The following is a 15,049-nucleotide window of genomic DNA, read 5'->3' as shown; positions in this document are numbered from 1 at the left end:
TACATAGTTGTCATGTCAGATTTATAATTTTTACATACATTCCTTTTTTGAACAGAAGCTGCAATGATTAGCCACACTATTTTCTTACAGTGCTCAGAATGAAACTGCCAGTTTCAGAACAGATTTCCTTGTCACAACTGCCTTTAAAAGAAACACATCATCAACTATTGTACAAATGCATACTAACACAGCATTTTAAATTTGTATGTGCGTAAGGTACAATCCAATTTCTTTTCACAAAATATTGGTCATAGCTTTATATCTTTTGGTAATTACAGGATGTTTTGTCTGTTTAGTTAAGAAGATCTTTCTTACAGAGAAATGATAAAAAAGGGGTTCAAGATCTGTAGAGTGGTTTGAGAACTTTTCATTTCTTAGAAAATTCAAAATTTTCAACAAATAAGTGTTTGTATATTGCCTGGCCAAACTAGTAAAAAATAAATTGCTTTGATTGTTTTGTGATTTCCCCAGTTTTCCTGTGTCTCTAGTGAAGAGTTGGAAATGTCTTTTTTTTTTTTTCTTTTTTTTTTTTTTCCTGGGGAATGGCACCAGATGGGACCCAGCGGATTGTATGTACTCTGTACATTCTTACGTGGCTTTGCTTTATTGATTTGGTGTTTGAGAAGTCCAGACACTAATGCTCCTAATGATCAGCCATTCTTTTTGACTTTTGGTAACAAGTATTCTCATGCAGTTAATATCAAACAGAACTTTGTGCTCTACATCAGTTATTTCAAAATTCCCATTTTTGAATTCCCCTAGTCTCAAGTAGGTAGTACATTGTCTCCCTTTTTTACTCCCTGCAATCTTTTCTCCTACTTCCAGGGCACCATGATGCAAAATGTCATTTTGCCGGTCTTCAGTTCCAGTGACAACTTTAATTTTACTGATTTTAATGGGTTTTTCAAATACAATTCCATAGAAGTCTCCAGTAGAAGGAGCTTTGCCCCAGAAGTACTCGTCAATGCTGCTGTAAGCCTTGCTTGCCTCATAGTTTTCAAATACATTCATGTTGGTGTGCAAGTTTGCAGGTGGGTTGTCAGGAATATCAAATGATTCCTCTTCAAAATCATCATCCTTTAGCTTGTTTTCAGCTCCTTTGTAAGATGAGTAGTATCCCATGTGCTGGAACAGAGACGGCTTAAAACGTATCACCTCCTTTTGAGCTAACAGCCCACGAAAGTGGATGAGCAGCCAGTCACAAGGCATTTCTTGGTAGAACATCAACAAAAAATGGGCCAGACGTGGGAGGTCATGGGAATGGTAAAGCTTTCCAATATATCCCAGTTTGGAGAACTCCAAAGTCACCCAGTAGGATCCTTCTCGTGAGGTAATTACTTTCTTAACAGCAGTCAAAAAATTCTTTGAGCAACGAACATCATCTTCCAGCATCACATAATAGTCAGAAAGATTGGCACAAAAGTTAAGAAGGAAAGCATAATCTACATTTTGCTTGGATCGAAACTTCACACGGTCCTCTGGGTCATTGTAATTCCTCTTGAGGCCATCCAGTACAGGATAATACTCCTCAGGGACGTGAATAACCATTAATCTGCCCGCAATTATGTGATGTGCAAATTTCTGTGAAATATCCTGGACCATCCCTTCACACCAGGCTGAGTCAAAATCTGCCAGCTGCACTACCACTGCAATTTCTTTGAGTTCCTCATAACTTGACTGCTCAAATATGGACTTGATGGTCTCAAGCAAGTAGTTTCCCTTTTTCCGTTTCACAGAGGATAGCCCAATTGTAAGATACCCTGTACAAAAGACAATTAAAACAAAACCTGAGTATCTGATATTGGAAACCATTTTGCCACCAAGCTGTCCTCCAGAGCTGTGATTGTATTACATAAACCTTTTGAATGGTGAAGATGCAAAATTTGGTATGTGCATTTAAGCTACATGCATCAAAGGGCATTTATTGCCTTTTCATGAAAGAATCATATGGTGAGCAAATACACATATGGACACTGTTGCATTAAACATTCACTTGTTAACTGCAAGGAATGGCATGTAGTAGACAAAAGCCAAATCAATATACACGTATATGCCTGGCAGCGGAAACCACATAGACAATGACAAGGCTGTAAAATCTGCTGAAAGAAAGGGGATTATGAGATATGATTCACACAATATTTTTAAAGCAAGGAACTATGAAATGCAGCACAAAAATGTGAGCTATAGATTAACTGCCAAACTTTCATCATTTTAAGCACTCTGCACTAGTTACACTTACAATTAACTTTATAGTTTTATGAATGTGTGGCTAATTTTTTCTGCATGTTCATTTTTAACTGAATTTGTCCAATTTTTCCATGCTGATAGTTCTTCTAACCCTTTTTCAGGACTCATTGAGCATTTTACAGGGAATTCCCTCTTGCAAGATGTAATTTAGATATTCTTTCAAAGTAGAAAAGAACTTACTACTGCATACCTGTGCTTGTATAAATAATTTTTATGGCTGTTACATCTTTCTAGAGAGATATGCGTATGAATTATAAGGGAAGAATTTTCATCTCTGCTGTTTTGGAGTCACTGCCATTGCGTTTTTACCAGCAGTCCAAATAATTTTTTTCAGATATTTGCTAATATATTTCCATTTTTCTAACTCCATTTCTAAAAAAATTAAGACTATAGTTGGCAGTGCCTACTTTAGTTGAACCTACCCCAACTTTCTTGAAATATTGTAGTTTGTAAAAGGCTGCTCTGATAAAGTGGTTCAGAGTTTCCCTCAAGGCTTAAGTCTGCTGAAAATGCAGTTGTACAGTGAAGTACAACCCCCAGAAGCCATTTATGCTGCCTACAGAGCCCCAAATTTCTCATCTCTAATTTGAAAAAACTTTATAGCTTTCTATAAAGATCAACAACTCACAGACGATTTTATTTAACTTCTGTGCTTAGACTTCTGAGCCTTGTTTATGTTTGTGAAATGATTGATTTGGAACCCAAAGGACACCTGTCTAAAAGTTAGGTATGGCCATATTTCACTTCAAGATGAAAGTCTTGAACCCTGCCTGAAGTCAGAATAACTAGATAGTCCATTTACAGATGGCTGCAAGAAGAATCCTCCTTTACTATCCCAATAACAGCACAATTCACCTCCCTCAATACTACAGTAAGGGAACAAGGACATCCATCCACAGCTGCTGGACTGGTAGAACATGGGACCTGCAGGGTGTTATCTACATGATCCCAAGCATACCTTAGATTGGATTTACTGGTTATGCAGACAGAGGCTGCCAGTATGATCTCGGAGGGTGGTTACAGAGTACCACCAGCATGTACCTTGTTCCTGCTTTCTAAATCATCTCCCTGTGGCCTGGAGGGAGATCCACAAAAATATGTTCTCACAACACAGACCATCCAGGAGCTGCCTGCAGGATGGCTACAAGTCAGGCATTTGGTCAGAAGATTGCCAGGCTGTGGGGCAGTCACTTCTAGGGCTGAACTAGCAGCTGCCTGGGAACTACCTGTGGAGAGAGAGAGAACTGTCCCACTAAGTCTCTGAGATTGTCACTGCTTAACTCAGCCCCTCTTGCCTAGAAACACTACAGGGACTATATGGATTCCACCAATTTTTAAATTACCTCATTTCATAACATTCAGATTGCAGTTACTTACTTTTCCTTGGCAAAGGCGTGCCAGCTAGGTAGCGATAGGAAATGTTTATAGATCCTGAGAAATTAGACAAATCTTTAAAATTGTGAACATAGCGCTCTGGGTTGAGCTGGTGCGTGGCTGTTTCTCTGATTAATTGCTTGTCCCCTTCCTATTAGTGAGAAGAAAAAAAGAATAGGAGAGGGAGAGAGACAAAGAGAAACACATTTATGAATGCCAACTAGAGAGGAAACATGGACAGGCAGGTTTCCAAGAATAACAGTTCTCAGTGTCAGCTTTCATGAAAGCATGTAGATGTCAACTCGCTTTTTTAAAAAACACATTATTGAGTATCATACATTTTTGGTTACAGAAAATCTACCATAACCCTTCAGATTACGGTAATAGGAAAAAGAAAAAAAAATTTTGGACAAAAAATCTGAAAAGGTTGCAAAAACTAAATGATTCCAAAAATGCTGTAGTATTCAAAATAGGGATAAGAAAGCATCAGTCAGCAACAGATGAGATAATTTTCATAGATGAAGAAGTGGGGGAGATTTTTGGAAAATGTTTTCAGTGATTGAAAAAAACACCAAAACTTTTGCAAAAGACGGACAAAACTAGACCCTGGCATCTGGTTCATTTTGCCATTTTTCTGAGTAGCTCCGACTCAGGTTTGTGATAAGAAGAAATGCATGTGAACATCCAGACAGGCAAAGCTTTCTCTGGATTTGGTGAACACTGTCTGATGGTATAGAAAAAAGAGCAAATTTATCACCATGCCTCCTCTTCCTGCCTCCTTCTCCTGTCTTTTTCTTACAAGAAGCTTCCCTAGCTGTAGTAAAATCACAGAAGGGAAGGAGCAGCTTCATCTGCAGTGCCCTATCTATAAGCTCAGTTTGGTCTCAGGGAAAATCTATTCCTTAGCCCTTCAGAAAAGGGGAAATATCTTACAGATTGTAGTGTCGTGAGACTGAATTTAAAGGTAGGAATGCTTATTTAATTTACATGGCTTGATTCTAGTCTGATGACAGACCAGTGTATGAATGAGTTCATTTCTTCTGCTATATACAGTATGCTAATGCACTAAAAACTTCCTCATCTGTCATTAAATGGGAACATTGTGCAGTGATAGCATTGCGGCTAACAAGAACAACCACAGAAACAGCACTTATTTAATGTATAAATATTCAAAAATGTGTCAAAGATATATTTTACAGCACAACGAAATATTTCTGTAAACCGATGCTAGGCTCATTTTAAGGTTGTTATTTTTCTTTCATAGAAGTAGTAGATGATCCACTTCTGAGCTTAGTAAAGTTCTTTGGTGGACATCCATGGGCATCTACGTGCACTGTTACGCTCTCTTGATTTACGCTTTCTTGATTGGCAGCGTCTCTCCAGTAATTTCTTTCTAGTGCTGCCATGCTACTTTGCATTTGCTAGTAAGTTACGAGAGCAAGGGTTATGTTGATCAGATTCCAGATTAAAATGTAACTCAGTGGGCTAGGAATAGAATGCATCCCATAAAAACTGTCAAATGAAAAAAAAAAAAAAAAAAAAAAAAAAAAAGGCTGGTCCAAAACCTTCTTTTTTTAAAACCAGCCTTTCTTTAATGTCAAAACATCATGTGTCATTGGTTCCAGAATGGAGTACCAAAATTCTTTATTTCATAAGAAGGTTTTGGAATGGAAACCCATTCTTCTGAGGTTCTTCTACATAAAAAATTTTGAAATGTTTAGAGAATATCAGGACAAAATATTTTGATTTTAGCAAGCCAAATATTTAAACGGGCCACAAAAATTTTCCTTTTCTATTTTCCCCCCTTTAAGAAATCCCTTTTGAAATCCCTTTTGTGGCTAACAATCCTTTTATTTTTTTTTAATTAATATTGTTGGTTTCATTCCTTTGTTGAATGAAAAGCAAAACTGAAATATGGATTTTTTAAAAAAAATTACATCTGGTTCTTCTATACCTGACTACTATGTAAAGTCCACTGAAGCTGAAGATCCTGATTAGCTCTCTTTAGTCATCTTATTTAATTTTTTAATGACAGTTCTGACTTTCTTCTGTCAGCTAACCTCTAACTTACATTCCAGTGTTTGCTGGAGCTTGGGAGGTTCTTGTGAGTGCCATGGGATGAGGTGCCAGAAGTTCTCCATTCTTTCTAGAGACACTCTGCTCTGCTAAGGATGCTGTGTCATCTACACTAGTACTATCATTTTCTCAGTGCCCGTTATAGTGATCAGTGTTCACAGAATAGTGCAGAAGGCATGCTTCACTTACAGTTCACTTGCAACTCAGAATATGTATAAAAAAGTCACTGTCTATATTGCAGTATCCGGTTACATTAATTCAGTATGTCTTCAAAATATTTGATCCAACATTGTTCACATGCTGCATTCAAAACACCTTAAACTGCTCAGCTGACACACATGCATCAGCACTGTATAGCCCCTATCAAACATACTTAAGCAATTTTCCCAGGTAGGTCCTTACTTTCCATTTCCACAGCAAATGCTCTACAGAAAACAGTGAAGGGATTGTCTAGATATGTGAGAGTCTCTGAGTGACAAGGAAAAGTTCTTGTTTCTCTTCAGATTTGCCACCATGAATTTCAGTTTGATATTCTGGCATCCTGAAAAAGGCCACTTATTTCATCTTGCATTTGGTGAAAGTGATAACAGCCCTGCATCCATCCCCTTGCACAGCCTGCTGCCCGAAACTGGGAAGAGAAATTCAGGGTCAGTTGCCTGCAGGAGACTTGTTACAAATAGAAAGTCAAGAGGGCCTTTGGGGCTCTGAGGACTTTCAGGTTCCCATTCCCTGAGGGGAACTGGTTAGCCTGCTGTCCTTGAAAGCTATTCACAAGTGTATCTCTCCTCACCACCATTGAAACTGCTCATCTTTTACCTCAGCAGAAAAAACACACCAGACTAGTTAACAGAGCAGTCAGACATGGTCAGGAAAGTTGAAAATAAAAATAAGTAAGTAAATAAAATGTCAACAGCCTAACACATTTGAAAAACACCCGATGGACCATAAAGGTAGCAAGGGATCTGGGAGAACTGTCAGGAAACTTGGCTGGGAGCTACATGAATGCAAATATGCCAGAACTGTGATGAAGAGAAGCAATGAAAGAGTGAATGTCTAAAAAAAAGGGGGGAAAAGAGCAAATTAAGAATAAGATATGGTGCTGGGGAGCTGGGAAATAGGACAGGAAAAGATTTCAAAAACAAACCAAGAGGAACACTATTAGTGGTGACAATAAAAGCACTTTCAGAAACATTTGGGGGACTTTGAAGCCATTAGTGAGTGGAGAAGCATCATCTGGGAAAATACCACTGGAAAAAAAGCCCACAATAAGGCAGGTAAAATCTGATCGCAACCAAGAAATGATGAATAAATAAAACATAGTGAAAAACCTTAGTGCAAGTACTGTTAGAGTAATCAATATATCTGTAATGGAGTAACATGCTAGAAACGTGGGTTATCTTTTCCACAGTTTAAAAAGTACTAGCATAGTCTTAATAATATTGTAAATATTTACTATATTGTTACAAGTAATAAGTAAACTATTTTAAATTACAATCACTAGCAAGTTATCTATGGTTCTCATAAATTAATGTAAGGATTTTACTGTTTGTGTATTGCACTTTTTTTCATACTATGATGTTTCTTTTCAGATCTGAGACCAGACTTCACCTTTCAGAGTATTGGAAAGCCCATACTGTCACTGTCCACATTCGATGGATCAGACAAAGGGTGGCACAGAGAATCAGATAGCCACTCAGTAGTTCAAGATCAAGAAAGAGGACAGTGTAATCATATCACAATGTTATTATAAATTCATTTTAATCATTTTACTATTTGCAAGCTCCAGTTATTAAGCTACCATGTTCTTTTCCTGGGCCCAGTCCAACTTCTGATTAATGTCTTCAGGGCTTACTTGACATTCAGCATTGGGACACCCACAGCTCACATATAAACTGTAGAGTTATGTTACCTTGTCGGTAGCTCACTTGTTGAAATTCCTAACACAAACCTCTCCATAAATCTTTTTTCACAATCATAAACTTACGCTAGATATCATTTATGCCTAATTGTTAACGCTGTAGCAATGAACCCACCACTCAAATCTGAGGTACAGAAAGTGAGAAAACCACAAAATTAAAGCACTGAAAAGAAATTGTTTGTGCAAGGAGCTTAAAATGTGTGAAATTAGTGTACGTTCTCTTCTGTAATTGTATTTCTATAATACTGCTTAGTATGGTATGCACAGGTGAGATTTGCAGTGTGAACTGAAAAAGGAGCTCCTAGCTCATGTGAGTATTCAGATGTAGGCAATTTTCAACATTAAAACTGAGGGAAATCCAGAAGTACGGAAAATACAGGGGGTGTTTTGACTCAAACAAATACACCTGATGAAGACATCTCCAATGTTTTGCTACATTCGTTATCTCCCATACTTCAAACGAACAGTGACATATTTACTTCTGTGACAAGGACTGTTAGGGTCCTTTTATTCCTGTGTGCAGTATGTATTAATAAGATGGTTTCATCATTAAGGACACGTTTTGAGGATACTGTTAATGGTACACTCAGGGAAAATTGCAGGAATTATGAACTTTACTGCTGAACTAGGGGGGTGTCCTGTTCTGTTGTTCCAGGATCATGTCTTCCATCTAAGACACTTACCAAAACATAACCATCTTCAATGTACAAGTTCATGAACAGCAAGCAAATGACAAGGACTCCTAAGAATGACACTGCTGATCGTTTCCGCAAGCATCTCATTTTATCAAAATATTTCAAGCTGTGTCTCATATGAAGAAAGGCATACAGTAGTGTCACCTATGAAAGAAAACCACAGCATTACAAGAACTGCCCATCTGATAAACATAATAGTATACCATCTTACCTTCAGATGTATCAAATCCCTTCAAACACGCATAGACTATAACATTTAAGGTGGAATTAATTCCAGTTAATCATTTTCATCTTCAAGTTTAATAACAATTTTCACAATAATTTAAGCTGCTTTTTTGTTGTTGGGGGTTTTGTTTGTTTGTTTGTTTGTTTTTGTCAGTACAGAAAAAAAGCACACTTTGTCCTACCCATTTTAGGCTGGAATTATGATGTCACTGTGGCAGGAGTGCATCAGCAGTTCAGTTTCCCATGTATAATTGTCAGATCCCAACAATGGCAAGAGATGAGTTGTGTGTTGTTTCTCTGTTTACCTGTGTTTCCTTCCAAAGACAGCTCAGGCCAACAGGCAAGGAAGATGCTATTGCATGACTCAGTATTGTTGCCAGTAGGAGAGTTCTGGATTACCAGAACTGCAATGCACAAATGAGGTACCTTCCCTGCAGTGAGAAGGCAGTAGCAAGACTGTGCTACATCCCTTAGCCTTAGATCTCTGTGTGTGCTAGGATAGGAAATCTCTCACTGGATGTGTCATTTTCTCCAGAAGAAGAAAGGTGGAGATCTACCTTAGACCAGACATGTCTAAGCAGTGTATTGGGAAGCCCCTACTGCCCCAGTTAGATGAATCAGATGAAGAAGGGTAGCATAGAAGATCAGAGAGCCACTCAGTAGTTCAATTCAGGATCAAGAAAGGGGACTGTCTAGTCACATCAGAATGTTACATACCCAGTTTAGTCATCTTGCTGTTTAAAACAAGATGAATGTTGTTCTTGGCTACCAAATCATAAGCATTGACCTGTGCAGGACTACAAGTGTTTCAATAAGATCTGACCACAAACTACAGAAACAGAGTCCAGATAAGATGCCCATGCTATGAGGTATTCTTAACTAAAAAGTAGATTATAAGCTTGTTATTTATGTTCTCACTTGTTAAAGTATAAATGTATTTTGGCTATTGTCTATAACAATGTCTGATTTTTCTTTCAAATTTAATATATAGAAGTCATGTACAAATGGAGAGTTTAAAGCTAGCCTATATGAAGTAATAAAGAGCACTGCATGTGCAGGGGTTAAACCGTGCATTTAAATACCTTCAGTTTTGAAAGTTATGAACATCTAAACTGATACAAAATAGGCCAGATTAGGATTTCTGTATAAAATTCGTCATGCCATATAGAAATTTTTCTGGCCTAATAACAAAAATCCTTCCAAGTCCAAAATTCAATCTATATTTGCTTTACCAAACTGATTAAATATATCTAACAGTACAAAATATGAGCCCATTAGTCTCTAGAGAACAGGGAGGTAAATACATCAGGTATTAGGAACACAAAAGGTTTTTTTTTATTTGCGTTAAAAACTGCAAGGTTTTGTCTGTATAGATTCAAGATGAACTGCAGTAAATGGACACCAGTTGCGTACAGAATGATTTTAAAACCACTGTGTTGAGAATAAGAAAAAACTCATGCCATACAAAGAAAAGAAAAAGAATTAATAATAATAATAATAAAATATAATGATAATAATAATGATAATAATAATATAATGATAATGATAATAATATATTTCTGTCCCTGTTTATTTGAGGGTGGGCAGAAGTGCAGTGGGCTGATTATGCTTAAGCTGAAAAAGCCCAGTGTAGCTATTTTTTAAGTTACAGCATAATTTCCTTTTTCTTAATATCTGATGAAAACAAACATCAGGAAAGAGTTGTCAGGGCCATGAATTTCCAAACTCTTGTCCCCCAGCCTGGGACAGCACAGTGGTTGCTGTGTGTCCATGAATTCCAGCAGGCTGTTGTGGAAATGAAGGATTGCCCCTGTTTTAGCAAAGAGTATGTTACACACAGAGTTTGGGTTTCGTTTTATCTGGGTGGTTTTTTGCTTCCCTACCCCCAACCCCACCCCACCCCTTTATTTTCCCCTGTTTTTCTCCCAGTATCTACTGATTTTCAAAGCAATACACTCTTTTAAAAAACTTATCAGAGGATTACTGGCTGGATTAAATACTGACACTTCTCAGATAACAGCACGAACTAGCCTGACTGTTGCAAATCCAAGCAGTCTGGGTCACAGTGCTTGCAGCCACTGGCAGCTTCAGCTGTAGGGGTGCACGACAGTTGCGCATATTGAATTTTTTCTTTGGAAAACTTGTGAATAAATAAATGTTTTTTCAGTCACAGGATGACTGTATGTGCCATATTTGCTGATGGGACCGTGGTATTACACCGTTCCCTTGTCTTTGCTCTGAGCAGCCTGACTGAAGTCCTTAAGGGTGAGGAAGAGGATTTACAGCTATATTTGCTGGTCTTATGATATTAGTTTTTCCCCATTGCAGCTTCCATTAGATCGTTACTATGTGGGGTTAGGAATAACAGTTGAGGGAATTAGGCAGGTGACACTGGAGGCACGTAGGACTGTCACTGCTGAAGCTGATGTACAGAAAGAGAAGAGCCCGGTACGGCCACCGCGCGGAGGAAGGCGCGGTTCTTGCGTTGGTTTCACACGGAGTTACTGACAACATTCCTGTTTTACAAATAGCGTCCGTGACACAGTTTAAAGCAAAACACCATTCCAGTGGGGTTTCTTTGTTCATAAGACCTGTTGGTAGGTTCGTATCAAGTGAGGGCATGGACAGGCAGGACTGCCCAGCCCGGGCGCCCCCGTCACGGACCCCGCGCCGCGGAGGCGGCACTGGCGCACGGCGAGCACCAGGTGGCGCTGCGGACGCGCACTTGCCACCGCCAACCTGCTCCCAAACCTATTCCCTCCAACCAGCTTGTCTGAAGGTGGTATTTAACGTAATTATACTGTAAGCCTTTAGCTAAAACCGAGCACAGGCCGATACATATATGCATACAGAGTTCCCTACATCTTCCTAGAACTGCTGCTTCCTGCGGCTCCGTTTCCAAACTGTAACATTGCATTGCAGAACACCATGCAAGTGAATTTTGGAAGGAAAAGAAGGTAAATTTTACCTTTCTTGCAGATGATGTTGGTCACCTTTTGAAAAATAGGCTCAGAACTTCCCACAGTGAGACCCCTGATATTCTTTAAGATCATTTGAGCAAAATATTTCCCATTACTCAAAACTAAGACTTCGCTATTGAAAGAAAGCCTGCCACTCATAATTCAATTCTGAAGTCACAGCTTAGCTTCAAGATTTTATGCCTTCCTTATTCATGGGCAATTAAGTAGCTATCAGGATGGTATAAATGCAATTTGTTTCATAAAGCTGGAAATAAGCAGTTAAATGTAAGAATTAATAAACACGCATGAATTATGGATCTTCCTTTATAAATGAGATGTATTTTTTTCCTCAGTCTCTTCAGAGAGAACTCTTGAGACCCCAGATCCCTATGCACATGTGTGTTCCTATTACATACACATGTGCAGTTTTACATAGTAATATGAAACTATAATTCTTTTGACTTTCTAAAATGATACAGCAATGAAAAGACAGTGAGCTAAAAAAATATGCAATGACATACCTTTACAGAGTGAAGAAGCTGTTCTTTATAGGATCTGCAAAGGTGTGAAAGCTGTGTAAAGGCCAAGACTGATTTTCACATGATACTGTGATGTTTTCTCTTGCAGAATTTTCAACACAGAAGAATTTTACAAATTGTTTTAAAAAACAAATCCCAAGTGTCTTTCCTGTAAGAATCTGTTCTCAATAAGCCAAGTCATTAAAACCAAAAAATGAAGTTAAAATATTTAAATCTAAAGCTGTTAAATTTTTTAAACATATTTCAACTTTGATGTCAATATAGCTGTTCCCAAAAGGAAAAAAAATGAGACAAAGCAAGTTTATTTTCTTGTTTTCCTCTTGTCAGAAGAAAAGATTTTTTTTTGCCAGCCCTGCAATAATCTCTCCAGACCACATATGTGCACACTTACTGTGGTAAACCATTTCATATTCAATCCACTCTAATTCTTCATCACTTTCTGACAATACTAGGGATTTGTGCTTTGTCCTGCTTTCAGAGATTGTTGTTTACTTTCCTGATCTCTTTCCTCCTCAAACAGACACACGAAAAGGCTCTGTTGTGTTCCTTTACCCTTAAGTATGCCAACTTAAGTTAATGACTTAGCCTTATCTAACCAATACAGTGAGTCTGCTTGTATATACAGATGCACAGAGATGGAGCAACAAGGTCATCTTTGTATTATATTTTAGTCTGCTTGAGTGCTGTGCCTCAGCAGCTCAAGAAAAGTTGCTTATTTGCAGAGGAACTGATGGCTGTCAGAAGTGGCAACTGCGTTACTTTTATACTATAATATTTCCAAATCAGGCACGTAGCTTTACCTGTTACTGCAGAGTGTGTATTCCAGGAGGTACAGTAGAGCAGATCCATTACCACATTTATTATATGAACAAAATCCATAGGTAACACACGAAAACCCATGACTGGATTATTAAGCCCCTTGTGAACTTTATTGCAGTCCCTGATTTCACTAAGACACTTAGAAGCAAGTACTTAATTCCTCAGCCTTGTGACATACCATTCCACCATTGTGTAAATGAATTGCTTTACTTGCAGTTCTTAATGCTTGTCCAGTTTGTTTTTCAGGTTTTCTTTTTGGAAGGCTGCACATGATGCCTCAAGGATTGTGGTCAGCCCTCTTTACAAAGTGGCAAAGGAAACACTTTCAAGAAAAAAAAAAAAGGAGAAAAAAAAGAAAAAAGAAAAGGAAATGTTTTACATGGTTATTACTAGATTTTGTAGGTACCATGTTCTTCTTATACAAGATGAAAAAAACAAACCCTAGGTTGTGATATACGTTTGAGCTTTGGTTGGTAATGAACTGGAGAATTATAACGGATAGGCTATTCCATGGGGTTCAGATAGACTCCCAGCAAGATTCACTGTCTGTCTTACTGAAAGCCTGAAAGAACATATAAAATGTTTAAGGCTGACAGGCAGGATGTTTGCTGTCACTGGCAGCAGAGAAGTGAAAACTGGTCTGAGGGAAAGGAAGGTTTGACTCAGAATGAGGCTAACAAATCCAGAGGGTAGAGCTCAGGTTTTAAACTGGCCATAAGTACATTTTTTGGACAGCTTACCATTGTGTAGCTCCACATGCTCAAAACAAATGGTTTAAAGATTATCATGTCTTCTGGAATTTATATTCTAGGTACAGGAGATTAAAAAAGAGGGATATAAGTAGGCAGATTACTCAAAATTAACATTGAGAAAAGGATGAGCAAAATTAGTGGATTTTAAAACAGGATTTGAAAGGCATATTGGTCCTCGATCCACAGGAAGTGAGAGATTGTTTCAAACATTGACGTAGCATACAGATATATGCAGACCCCAACAGTTTGGGAACAGGCATGAGAATTTAGGAGGAAACAGATGCTTTAGCTGAGGCAAGTTACCAAACAATACAGAAAAGTAAAGAGCTTAAATCTGATGGGGGTATTGGAGGATGAAGTGTCTTTCCTGTCTGACAGCTTCAGAGTGACATAAAAATGGAGCCACAAAACTTACTTTGGCCATAGTGCTCTGAGCAAAATGTAATGGCTTTCTTCTGGCATGGAGGAGTCAAGTCTAATCAAGGGGAAGAGATGACTAAGAAGTGTGAAGATGTATTGACTTAGACAGTGAAGCACTATCTAATCCATCACTGGATGGATGGCTGTGTATACCACTGGATATATTTTATCAAGTAAGTTGTAGTGTAAAAGATGGGGTTTAGAAAAATGATATAGACAATGAGTTAATGGCATGTGGAAAAAGCCTGGAAGGCAAGAAAAAAATGACAAAGAAATTTGAAATAGTCCTGAAGTTCTGCTCCACAGATAGAAAGAAGAGGGGAAAATAAAACAGCATGGATGCAAAGAGGGAAAAGACAGCTCACTGTAACATTCAGAGAATGTGAGATTAGAAGCTTTTAGAGATACAGGAGTGGGGGGTTTAGGCTGCATCAGAACTACAGGCAGAAATCTTTGAGCATTGAAAATAGCACTGGGCACTGTTCAGAGGAAAGAATTTCTAGGAAAATGAGGATAAAGACTGAGTTAAATAGATATTTAGTAGATTTTATCCATTGACTCATCAATAAATGAAAGGAAGACATGGATACAAGCACTGATAGATTTAATAGGAAGCTAAAACTTTTATGGTCAATTATCATACAGTATATGTCTATAGGATGTGAGTACAGGGACTACCACATACTACATGCTGTCAGGCAAACCAAATTCCTTGAGTCTATTAGGCACCAAACTGAATAAAATAGAGGGACATTCTGATCTGAAGACACCCCTACAGATCTTAGTCCCTTCAGACAAAGCACAAACTATATGAGCTAAACTTTCAGCAAAACATATTCAGTGAGCTAACTTTTGCCTCAAGGTCCCACAGTCTCTTACCAGAAGTTTATAGCTAAGAGCTTGTCCTTTGCCATCATCAAGTACCCTGGACATCATTGTTGTAATGGAATTGCACAGAGATGTAGACAAACTTATTTTTGTGGTGAAAAAACAAACTGTCGTAAATGTTTGACTGCAGCCAATT

At 38.1% G+C, this 15,049-nt stretch overlaps 1 protein-coding gene across 1 annotated transcript; it reads right to left on the bottom strand.

Annotated features, from left to right (window-relative positions):
- Positions 1-597: 597 nt before the first annotated feature.
- On the bottom strand, positions 598-8,448 carry MGAT4C (MGAT4 family member C). Its single transcript, XM_013303428.2, has 3 exons — positions 8,299-8,448; positions 3,625-3,772; positions 598-1,760 (listed from the first exon to the last, which is right to left on the bottom strand). The coding sequence occupies exons 1-3, from the start codon at positions 8,425-8,427 to the stop codon at positions 604-606; spliced, it is 1,434 nt and encodes a 477-aa protein (XP_013158882.1). The 5' UTR covers positions 8,428-8,448; the 3' UTR covers positions 598-603.
- Positions 8,449-15,049: the final 6,601 nt, after the last annotated feature.

The sequence above is a fragment of the Falco peregrinus genome, chromosome 6 (genome assembly GCF_023634155.1).
Source record: "Falco peregrinus isolate bFalPer1 chromosome 6, bFalPer1.pri, whole genome shotgun sequence".
Lineage (NCBI taxonomy): Eukaryota > Metazoa > Chordata > Aves > Falconiformes > Falconidae > Falco > Falco peregrinus.
The sequence above is the reverse complement of the archived record's forward strand: the minus strand, read 5'-3'. Positions and strand labels throughout refer to the sequence as shown.